This window comes from Trachymyrmex septentrionalis, unplaced genomic scaffold, assembly GCF_001594115.1.
Source record: "Trachymyrmex septentrionalis isolate Tsep2-gDNA-1 unplaced genomic scaffold, Tsep1.0 scaffold8, whole genome shotgun sequence".
In the NCBI taxonomy this organism is placed as follows: domain Eukaryota; kingdom Metazoa; phylum Arthropoda; class Insecta; order Hymenoptera; family Formicidae; genus Trachymyrmex; species Trachymyrmex septentrionalis.
The window spans coordinates 2,820,357-2,833,533 of record NW_017305987.1 but is presented as its reverse complement, the minus strand read 5'-3'; the positions used below and the strand labels follow the sequence as shown (position 1 = coordinate 2,833,533).

General features: G+C 31.1%; 1 protein-coding gene across 1 annotated transcript in view; it reads left to right on the top strand.

Annotated features, from left to right (window-relative positions):
• The window catches only part of LOC108754560, a 102,900-nt gene extending 96,273 nt beyond the window's left edge, over positions 1–6,627 (top strand). The window contains exon 6 of the mRNA XM_018496975.1: positions 5,213–6,627. Within this exon, the coding sequence (XP_018352477.1) occupies positions 5,213–6,453 (1,241 nt within the window). The 3' untranslated portion in view covers positions 6,454–6,627. The remainder of the gene's footprint in view (positions 1–5,212) is intronic.
• Positions 6,628–13,177: the final 6,550 nt, after the last annotated feature.

The window sequence follows — 13,177 nt, the reverse complement described above, 5'->3', positions numbered from 1 at the left end:
TATCGTGTCTGTCTCTTACAGAATAAATGTCGATATCTCATACCTTAACTAAAAGTTTTGCGTGTGCACTCTTGTTACGATATTCCACTATCTCGGGAATACAAAGGGGAATATAGAATAAATGGAAGCAAAAGATACATCATTGGGGCTTTGGCTTTGGTCCAAAAAAGACTCGACAACTTCGTCGATGGTGTTCCGACCGACTGCAAAAATAGTAAAATACGTTTCCTCGTTCGCTGTTCTGCGACTCGTTTATGTATGTTTTAATAAATAATAAATGGCTGTAACAGAGTTCGTAACTGAATTACGCGATAATTAATAAATGATACTTAAAAGTCGAAACGATAAAACGCGAAGAGAATGATGAGCAATCACAAAATATCACGAAGTATCATTAAGTTTTTAACTGTAGATTAATAAAATAACGTCGAAATACAATGATTCGCATGTGCAAAATGATATTTGTACTCGCTCATAAACTATAGTGAAATTAATTCATTTAGTGATGAATTAATGCACTCGTGCAATTAATACAGCTATATGCAATACGATAACGTCTATTTCGAGTATGTGTACTTTGAAACGGACCAAATTCGATCGCTAATATATGTATAAGCCATATAAGCTAATTTAGGTATTTCCGCTTATGCTATTGATTTTATCGTTCGTCCATGTAACACGGATTCCACTTTTAAAATGGAGATTGCAGTATGATTGCCTGATAGGCTGCACACCACAAATTGGGGTAGCCTGTACTCGGTATCGATTTTCTTTGAAAATTCAGTATGTAACACGATTAACGGAGGATCTACGGTAATTGCAATTTTAACCGTAATTAAGCAATGCAGCATGGAAATTAAAACGAGCCAGTATGCAAAAATAAATATTGCTGACAAAATTAAAATTCTTATTTTAACCAAATTGCAATGTTTTATATTATACAATTTTTACGTTGCATTATTATTATTTATTGATATTTTATAATGCAATCACAATGTGATAATTTTAATTATTAATTGCTTTTATATAAATTTTAACGTAATATCTATAATTATAAATTATTTCAAAATTTATTATTTGTGTCTTATTCTTTTTTATATGCAAATGCTATACGATTATATTCGATATATAATATTTGATAATTAATCATATAATTAATAATTCCTTCTAACTAGTGTAAATTCAAATATAGAATATCTCTTATCGTTGGGACATTCATATTTTTGAAGCAGTGCATACTTCCGTCCATATATAGATGCACTTTCTAGTATGACTAACAATCTACATTTGGAGAATTTTTACGAGAGGTTGGGTTTGGGGGATTACATAAATGAAATACGAATGAGAGCATTCGTCCATCTCTTTCCTTTTCTCTTTCAATTTATATATTATAAACAAGTTCGTTCTGAATCTTGACTGCACTTAAAAAAATTATCGAAAAGTAGAATTTTATATTTAAGCAGAATATTTTTAAATCATATACAAAAATCTATCAAATTAAACACGCGATATACTTATCTTTCGTTCTAAAAAACTTTAATTCCAATTTTGATCGATATTTGATCTATATATATTTATTACTTGTCTCTCGTGAATCAACTTTTTTCTATCTTAATTTTTAAAATAATACATAAGTTTTAATAATGATTTGCTTCGAGGAAACTGTCATAATTATCCAGAATCAGATTGATTTTCCTTAAAATAAGTTGTTAAATACAAATATCTATGAGATAGAGATATATTTTCAAAATGTTAGATTTTTTGAAAAATCTAAATATACATTTACTGCAGTATACAAAAATTCATAAAATTTTTGTACAAAACATTTTCCTGTACATCTCACCATTTCGCTGGTAGAAATCAAATATAAATGTTAACTTATCCTTTAGTAGACACCTTAGTTTTTTGGCACTCTTACTACATACGATAGGTTTTTCGTGTTCTGGATTAATTTTCATCACTTTTACAAGTATGTAAAAATTATTAAGCAATTTTTATGTATATTTAGACATCTTTAGAAAGTATTTGGTGTGTAAAGTTGTATATTTATAATAAATTATTATATACAATGGTTGTATATAACATTGCAGTATATAAAGCAACGAAAAGAAATGCGCAAGACACAAATGATCCAAAGATGTGTATTAAATTTGATTCCTACCTGAAAAGAATTGTTTCACTCTTTAAATTTCAGATTAGATCGATATAAGAAAATACATATAAATATATTTAAAAATGTCTTAAATTTTTGTGTTGTTTAACAACATATTTATTTTAAAGAGAATCGAATCGATTCCGGATAGTTATGATAGGTTCCTTACAAAAATAATATTGATATTTAAAAAGCAGACATTAAAAAGCACATAACTGGGACAGCTTTTAGTCAGTCATAACGAACGTAACAGCAACGAATGTAAAAGTGTTTTTGGTCACGATTAACATTCATAGGTCACCTCGTCGGTCGCGAAAGTTTATTGATATGTTTGTAGGCTGCGTGCCAACTCGAACGAAATTTCACCTTCTCGCGCGTTTTATCGAAACGGAAGTAACGAACGAATACTTTCACGAGCTCTTCCAAAACGCGTGGATTCTATACAGAGAACTCGTGTTGAAACGATCGATGATACTTATTTCGAGTTTCGATATTTGGTAGTACAATCGCGAATAATTATTGCAAACGAGACTCGAGCTGTAACAGGAAGTAGGCGCATTATTCAAAGCAGCTTTCAATGTCATTGATGCTAGTCACGCGATGCAGGGCACATGTTATCGTATTCGTACTGTAAATCAAAGATATCAACTTCTAATTGCTTCGTTCAGCAATAACAAAAAGCTCAAAACTTTTTTTTTATCGTTAAATATTATCGTAAAATATTATCATAAGAATAAAATATATTTTCAATTAGCATATAAATTCTATAAAATATTTTTCTTTTAAATCTTTTCCCAAAATCGGACTGATTGTTTCAAAGTTACTGTTTATGAATTAAAGTCTAGAAACGTTGATTATAAAATAAGGAAATGAAAGAAAGTTTTATGCAGTTAAAACTACAGTTTTGATGATACAGAATTTGATTGCTCGATCGTTAAAATTATCGTCGCTTTATTACGGTTTGAATTCTCTCTCTACTAATACATACAAGTTAGAATTTTAAGTATCTACTACAGTGTGAAAATTTTTATTTAGCACAAGCAAATTTCGCTGCCGATATACTGACGCGCGCAATTTCGACAAGTGGCGGTTAAGGAAACATGCGTACCTCGGAAATACCCAATTTGTCCTACAAGAGGCGAGTACCATTACAATTCACGTGCCATTGCATTATCTCCTGTATTCTAATCTGCCAATCGTGCACCTAAGCTTTTATCGACCCATCGCCATTGCCGTAATCATTCTCGAATCGTTTGTTCGTCAGTCGCCTTCGCACTATCACTCCATTGATGATATCACCGTTGGAATTTTATCATACTGTTGTAGCAAACGAATCAATGATACATTTAATCAACCAGTCTATTTCATGAAGTGTATCGCGACTATTGAACGCTTGTGTAACGTACAAGTGCACAGCGAAACATTGTGCAATGTGCTCTAGTTTGTCATCGGTTCGACCTATGCGGAGTTATATTGTTTTGCGTATAAAGTGGTGAGTGGTGAAAAGAATTTCGTAATTTTTTTAAGAAAATAATAATTCTATAGATTGATCAGTGTATTTATCATAAATAATCTTTTCTCGCAATGTCAAACATTATTATATAAATATCAAAATTTCTTTTCTTATATAAATAATAGTTCCTAATATCAATTGATATTTTATCGTAAAGTTGCTATATCTTAATGTGCGTAATCGTTCCATATCAATTTATCATATAGAGAAAAAGATAATGTGAAGCCCACTTAAAATTTTTGTTATAATTGACATCTTCCAAAAGATTTTTAATCTATTCTTAGGCCGGAATCAGACTACGCATTGAAAATTGAGATTGAAGATTGAAGATTGAAACCAATAAGGACAAAGGAATTTTAGCTCATATTGTTTTGATTGATCATATTTCAATCTTTCAATCTTCAATCTCAATCTTCAATGCATAGTCTGATTCCGGCCTTAAATCAAAATTGTGAAACAATTGCCGCCATGACCTTTTTATTGACAATTGATGTTTACTTATTACGATATATTAAAGGAGATACATTCAAATTTTTCTATATGATTTTCAGTATGAAGTTTGGCGTGATTTAAAGTTTAAGTATAACAAGTTTATACCTTAAATTAATTCTTAAAGCATTATTTTATTTTAAGTAGATAAGAAAGCTTGATTAACTGTATTTTCGCTACAATATAATTAAATGTAAACTTTGTTAAGGTTTCTGTATAGTATAGGGGTTTTCTCAAAAGTGGGTGATGTGAGCTTCAGGTTTTTAACAAAAAACATTGTAAAGCGGTATTTTTTGTTAAAAATATTTTACCTTTGTGTTTATCATTTTAAAATGATTTTAAAAAGTCCCTATTCGCCAAGCACAGAAAAGGTGACAAATATTTACAACGACAGGATCAACGCAAGAATATTGTTTAGAGAATATTGTTAGCCGTGTTCATGAAAAAAAACTTCTGAATCTGATAATCAATACTTTCAGAATTTTCTATAAATTCAAGCTATTCAGACTTTATGGAAAGTCCAACTAAAGAAACAACATTTTGTAGAAATATAGGAGAAGAGCTCTTTTATTATCACATTCAGATCATAATATATGTCTTTTCAATTAAATGATTTGGTTTGCTATCTTAATCAGGTGTGTGTTATATAACATTTTACATGAATATAATTGAAACAATAAAAAATTACACAAAAAATGGGAACTCACGTTACCTTTTATTCTATTATATTATTAAAACCAAAAAGCTAAGTGTACGTAAAATATTCATAATCTTTTGAGTCAATAAAGACTAGAATTTTTTTTATCAAGACAAAAATTTAAGGACGTTTCTTTGTAATTTTTACCGAAACGATCTGAATTTTTCATTGCTTTGTCTTCTGAAGAATTATAGTCTTATCGAAAATAAGACTATAATTCTTTGGAAAGATTTTTCAATGTTTGAATCATATCGCTGAAAATAACATTAACTTTTCGTGACTCACCTCGTGCGCGCATATCGATTCACAACTAACTGAACATTCTTGTTAAAACGTTGCCGCGTGTGGCGGTGCTCTTTAGGGATTCCAAGCTCGTCGAGACTCGTCCAGTACGTGCCGCTCTTTTATCATGGAGTTTCGCCCGTATCGATCGACCAGTCGTTGCAACAACCAGTTCCCGCTAGACAGTCGCTTGGAATCATTCGCAGACGTACCTTCGCACGATATCACGGTCAAGGTGGAGCTTCCGACGAATCTAAGATGACAACCACCAACCAGGCTGGTTGTTCACCAACCTGGAGAATTTGCACGATTCTTCTATTAGTCTGCAAGTTCGCGGCCGCGAATACACAGACCTTCGTCGTGAGCAATACCGTAGACGATCAGACCGGTAAAGATTTCTTCGTGGGACCCTGTCTAGTTAACATTAATCAGACCTGTCCCGATGAAGAAGTGACGTTCTTTCTCTTTACCAAACACAATCCAGAAGAGGGACAACAATTGTTTGTGAATGACACCAGCTCAAATCTTGCCGATACCAATTTCGTAGCGGCGTTGCCCACGAAGATCATCGTTCATGGTTACAATTCGGATATGCAGCTAAGTTACTTGGTGGATGTTAAGAACGAGTACTTAAAGAGGGCCAGTTACAATGTCATAGCGATCGATTGGCACCGTTTGGCGACAGCACCTTGTTACCCCATAGCCGTTCACAACGTGCCTCACGTGGGCGACTGTCTCGCACAGCTGGTTGACCGTCTGAGAGACTACGGTGCCAAGGACATTCACGTGATCGGCTTCAGTCTGGGTGCCCATGTTCCAGCTTTCGCGGCCAATGTACTACGACCGTACAAACTTACGAGAATCACCGGGCTCGATCCGGCGATGCCGCTTTTCATTACCGTCAATAAGGACGAGAAGCTCGACTCGAGCGATGCCGAATTCGTCGACGTGTTACACACGAATGCCTTCATTCAGGGCAAAATCGAACCGAGCGGTCATATCGACTTTTACATGAATGGTGGAGTCAATCAACCTGGTTGCTGGGAACATGGAAATCCCTTTGGATGCAACCATCACAGGGCGACGGAGTACTTCGGCGAATCGATCAACTCGAAAGTCGGTTTTTGGGGCTGGCCCTGTCCCGGTTTTGTAGCTTATCTTCTGGGTCTCTGCCCGCCCAGATTTCCCGCTGTGTTGATGGGTGAGGATGTCAATAGGAAGTATCGGGGTTTTCATCTAGTGAAGACGAAGGCGTATAGTCCGTACGCGGAAGGAATGTTCACGGTGGAGGATTTTTACCAGCAGAATCTTTATCAGTGATTGTGCGACAAAGTAACTCACTTGAACATTTTTTTCTCAATGTAAAGAAAGGCTAAATTACGAAGACAGACTATAATTTGATGATACGTGAAAATAGGGATATTTTACTGCAAAAACGAAAAAGATTCTTTTTGTTAATTCCCCCTCGCGTGTCGGGAAGTTCGAAACGTTTCGACGGTGCCAAGTATTTTATCGAGGAAATATTGCAAGTCATTCAGTTGTAGTAAACTCTAAATAGAATACATTCAAAGATATGTGGGTTTTGAAAGAAAGACATATATATTGCGTAAATTAATTGACGCACCATATCTGCTTAGAATGTTAAAAAAGTATTATGTAATCCGTATGTAAATAGCTTTTTTTTTTAAAGATAGTGTGATACAATTAATTACAAATAAGTTTTGTAAGATCCTACTTAGAAATTTATACTTAGTTGCTGGAACAAATAGAAGTATTATATATTATAGTTCATAATGAATTGTTACACATTATTACTATGAATGCAAAACGTAAATGAGAACAAAGTTATTTCGATATATTTCAAGGGATTGAGAGCGATATAAATAGTAATTATTACTATTATACATATATAAAATATTATGTTATAAACATTTTCACAAAAATTTATTTATGATCGCCTCGAGTGATGACTTACAAATGTTATTTATAAATGTGTATGATATATACAATAAATGTATAGAACTCACTTTACAGTCAACAAATTTATAATTCATATTTATATACTAATACCATATATAATATTTACAAGTTATTACTCGAGATAATCAAATTTGTATAGAAGTTCATATAAAATAACGTTATATATATGTATAATAATACACGCTGAATAAGATGCTGAAAAGTATCTATCTAATAAAAATTTAATAAGATACAGATCTGAAAATAATTTTATTTTAACCATTAAAATAATTATGTAGGATGCTCAAACTAATTGCAAGAAATTTTTTATAGTATTACTCATCATATTTAAGATTCCCGCGTAATTATTTTGATAATCTAATAAATTTATTTTCAAATGTGTATCTTGCTAAATTTTTAGATACTTTAGCAAAATCTTTCTTTGCGTATAGTATGGTAATACCGGCATAATATGGAAAAATTATGCGTATTCCGAGAAATACTATTATGAAAATCTTTGTTATAAATCAGTATTTATACCAGTATATTGTTATATATCAGTATTTTATACTGATTAAGGTTTATAGAATATTATAAAAATAGAAATATAAAATTACTAAAAAAATTATTTTGCTATTCAGTTTCTGCATTAAATATGACAGAAAAAAAGAAAATGCAATAATTAAAAGTAATAAAAGAAAAACACATGGATATTAAATGATAAAAGTTTATCAATTGGGTTGATTGTTTCAATTGAATAAAATGACTAGTGTTGAACCAGAGTCTCATGAAACGTTTCAAGTACAGAAGCCATTACGATCTCGTGAATGCTGTACAAGAAGATTTAGCAATAATTATGTCAAAGTCAGACAACTGCAATGTTGAGATCTGTTAATTGATATCTGGTAAAATCAAAGAAATTGAGAGAATATGATCGCGATGTGCTCATACAGTTTCTTATTGATCCAATGTACAACGTTCGAATGAAGTTTTTAACCGGATCTGTCCATCTATCTGTCTATCTTCTACTTGTCTATCTATCAAGTTATTCATTTGTTTCAATTGTTCCTCTTTTGACACATTGTTGCGATGACGATATTGTCAAGCATCAATCTCTTCTCACGCTATTTATTATTCTATAAGTATTCTTCATACATATAACAATAAACAAATATACGGTTGATTTTTATTTAAAAAAATATATATTAATATATATGACATATCGTATGATATACGTCACATAATAGAGTTTGAAATAAAATATGAATTGATTGAGAATATATAATATATTGTAAATGTATTGTAGAAAAATTTTTTGTGGGCACCATTATTATTTTATCTTTTTATTTGTCTCGATTATCTAGAAAATGTACTGATATTCGATATCAGTAAGAAAATAGTAGCTCTTATGCTATGAAAAATCCGGAAGCCTTATGAACTAATGCTGTTAGGTTCAAGAATTGACCTCAGGAGAATAAAAGTTATTACTAGTATATGTCATAAAAAACACTTTTCAAAAATAACGTTGCACAAATAGCCGATTATTTTCAACTTAACTGAGCTTTTGCAAAAATATTTTTGTTATATTAAAAATTTTATAATTAATTTTGTGATAATAATATACATACAAATCATTATTAGTTAAGTCAAAGTACGTATTAATTATAATGTAAAATATATTTATTTGATACTTATAATAATCCTGATGATGCCAAAATTAATGTCGGTATTATTAATACTTTGACAAAAATAAAATTAATGAAATTTTAGAAATTGCAAATTCATCTATTTTATTTAAATCTGAAAATGTTCCAAATAATTACTTTTAGATATTCTATTATCAATTAACATCAAGTAAAATATTCAATATCGATATTAAATATAAATGAAAATTTGATTAAACGTTTTGTGATTATAATATTCTATATTTTGCTTAACTGTAACAGATGTTCTTTGTAAGTACAAATTTTTGTATATTCGTTATACAATCACATATTATGTTACAACAAAATAGATTTATTATAATAAGCATACAAATATATATTCAGAATGTATATTGATTTACACTACATTTACAACTTCACTTTTATCGATAAATGTGCGCATTAATTTCTGAGATTCTATATATAATGTAAACTATTATTATATGTCCTAAATGTATACTTATCGGTAAAAGTGAAATAGACTATTGTATTTAAAAAGGAACCATTAAAATTTGGCAAATTTAATTTTATATGTTATTTTAATGTTTATTATCCTTTTTATTAATTTATCTCATTTTATATTTTATTTAAAAAATTACTAATAATTATATATTTTATGTATACTATTTGCGCATTTGTAAACTTTTATTCTCTACGGAGTATGGGATCATATATCCACATTTTATATTATTTATTATAAATCAAGCGAAATTAAATATCATAATTTATAATTCTGTAGGGTTCATAATTATATCTTCTTGTAACAAAAAATTGTTTCTTTAATTTTTAACGGTGTTAATACATTTTTTACGATTTTAATAACAGATCGAATAATTCTAGACAGTATTTAAATTTTTTACAAAAATCTGTTCTTGTAACTCTTTATTCTAAGTTATAAAATACCAAATATTATTGCAATCTGTCTCTCTCTCTCTCTCTCTCTCTCTCTCTCTCTCTCTCTCTCTCTCTCTCTCTCTCTCTATCCACGCGACCATCCGTTAACCTCATTTTCAGAGAGCCGCACATATAATGCGATTCAATCAACTTAATCCGCGGTATCAAAGCATTTGGAATCCAAACGGCCTGATTCGAATGTTAATGAATGCGAGAAGCACGTTCCTGGGAGTTTCGCGCGATTGTATCCAAACAATTCGTTAGCAACTAACGAGATCCTCGTTATCAGCTACGTGACGGCAAGAATGATTGGAGTAAAAAGCGCGAGACGGTGAGTGATCTCTCTTTTCCGAGTAAACTCAATTGTCATAGCTTAAAACCGAACGACAAATCCCGTCCCAGCAACAGGTTGCACTCGATACTAATTTGCGAGATCGTCGTCTCGCGTCCGCCCAATTAAGACTCTTAAATCAATTTCGGACTAGGTTTCTTTCGAATGCAAGATCGACATGACTGGTAACAGGCGACAAATCGCTGTTATTAAGCACCATTTTGAAGCTACATACAAATTGTTATATTATTATCGCTTTAAATAATTAAACTTTTCAGAAATTTAAACTCTTCAGAAAAAGAATAATCAAGTTTCTCTGGAGGCTCTGATAATAAAATTAAATAAATAAATATAATAAATGCAGCGCATTTATAAGCATCTTCTTAATGTTAAATTACTACAGAATGTATTTTTGTCGCTCGCAACTGCAATTTCTATTTTTATCGAATTCATAAAGCGTATCTTTAAAAAAAAAAAAGTTAACATCAAACGAGGAATTGTCTGTCCTGCCTCTATCTTTCCATCTGCAAACGGAAAACTCGACTGATTATCATACTTCGCGAGCGGTTAGCGGCAGTCGTATTAAAAGTTGCTCAAATAGTTGGGCGAAGCATTTCCTCGAATATACAATTTAAACTTAAGCGGGGAAATGCACATCCTTACCGGCCGCAATTCCGCATTCTCGCCATCGCAACGAACCGTCGAGGGAAGGGTTGATGGAAAGAGCTGATTCGCGCTAGTCTCTCACATGAAGTGCGCAAGAATGCCAATCTCGGAAATAGAACGCGAGAAATCTTCGAGAAAATAGAAGGACTGAGGAAATAGAAAGAAAATAGAAAAGAAAAGGAGCGAAACTTTTTCAAAAATGCTCCGAATGCATATATAATATTCATAAAGAATAAATCATGCAAGAAGCAGATGATACTCTGTTATCACATATGCGATGCAATGGAAATAAGAGATAAAACTAATTAACAAACTCAACTTAGACAGCTTCTTATCAAGTTATACAATTTTCTAATCAATAAAAAATATAAAGATTTAAGATGTATGTTTAAAAATTTATCAATCTCGAAAAAACGTCGTATAATTTTTCGGAAAAAATTTTCCCAGAAGCTTTTTTACAGGGTTAATAGTTTTACTTGTAACGAATTTTGTTTCTTGATCCACGTTTATATGAAGGTATATCACGATACTGTACGTCCAGCGATACTCGACGTTGCACGCGAAATAAAAATGTGGGAGGAAAATCCTGTGTAGTCCACTTTCCATGATTTACCCCGGCATATGCGCACACAAACATGTCTCTCTTGGCTAGGTGATATATACGCATGCCCTCGCAAGCGCAGTATCCGAGATAATTTGAATTCGTCGAGTGGAACATAATTTAATAAAACTTTACCGCGCGGAATTCGCATTAACTACGCGTTACCTTAGTTCTCCTCTGCCTCCTCGGCTGCTTACTTTATCCTGGGATTGTTTTCGTAAGCAAGCACATTTCTTTCGTAAAATTTACGACAGTCACGATTCACGATACTATACGTCTGACAGTATTTTGGAAACTTGGATAATTCCCTCTTGGTATTATCGACCATGCCTGTATGTACGTGACTGGTAGTTTCTAAATAACTGCTGATTCACGCGATTAGCATTGAACATTTCGAAATTATGGGATAAGTTTGTGCAAACTCAAAACGTGCCAATGATACGTGCTGTCCGCATTTGAAGCCTATTATCATACGAAAACTGTTTTATTCTACGTTTTTTTGTTCAAAATCAAGTAATGATTTTTCAATAACCGAGAAATATTTAAGATAATTGTAGAACTGCGTCGAAAAATTTATAATGCTACTCAAGTACATAGAATATTTAATTTGAATCCATATGAAATCCAACACGAAATTCGGTTCTCTATTAATTCCAGTGCAATGGAATTGGATATATAATATGTCGACAACGTATTACAAAGGCGTGATTCAATATAATATTTATGCAAAATCACTCGAAATCGTCCCAACAATTTATATCGATTACGTCACATCTCAATAATAATTTTGTAAATCGTAGTAATAGAAATTACCATGTCAAATAAATATATTCTGTTATTAAGTGTATCAAAACGACAACAAACTGAATAAACTACACTATTAAATTTATAACAGCAAATTATAGCCAATTTGAATTATTTTTAATTATTTCATTATGTCATTGTTTCTATTCAATGTCGCTAATTTAATTAAACAATGAAGTCAAACAACTTATTCAAGAAAACGTATTAAATTTGACTCGAATTTAGTTTATTATTTACTGAGTACGCGTTAATGTAGACGTTGTGTTTATTTGGAAATTATATATAATTATAGAAATAGATTGATTTTGTTATACATGGAAATTAAAAATAACACACAATGTTATTCTCAAGGGATCAGGATTCGGGAATATATTGTAGTTTGTCGACACAAAAAAATATCAATCTACTGCTAGGAAAAGTAATTATTCAATTTATTTTCTCTCTTTTAAGTAACTCTCTTTTATCTTTAACAAAGAATATTTTCTTGATAAGATCTTAAGATCTTAATAAGATATACTTATTACAAAATTTTAGAAAAACTTATTATTATGTACTCAAAATATAAATTTATTTCTTTTGGAAGAATATTATAAAATTGATTGAAGAAACGAACTTCTCATAATGAGCAGATCAAATTGATTTTAATTTGAACTTGATTGAAGCATTAAACTCTCTTACTAGGATTTAAAATATATTTTAATTAAATTTAATGCTTCTGATGAACTTATAATAGATTTGCGGATATATGAACTTTTGAAATACTTGGAATAAGTAATTATTACTTGCATAGAGTAATTATTACTTGCGTATTTCTCTGTGTGTGTGTGTGTGTATATAATAATATATTATTGCTCCTTTTTGATATCTAACAGTATATCAGTCAAGGCATAAGTAAATATATAATAGTATTATGCAATTTTTATCACTTTTAAATAGTTAATTATCGTCATATTGCGGTCATACACAATGATCTATTATTATGCACGATCAATAAATACAATAATAATTAAGTACATTAAAATCGACCTTCTCTTTCTCTTTTTGTTCTTCTCTTATTGTCATGCGTTGCAGCTTGAAATAGATCGC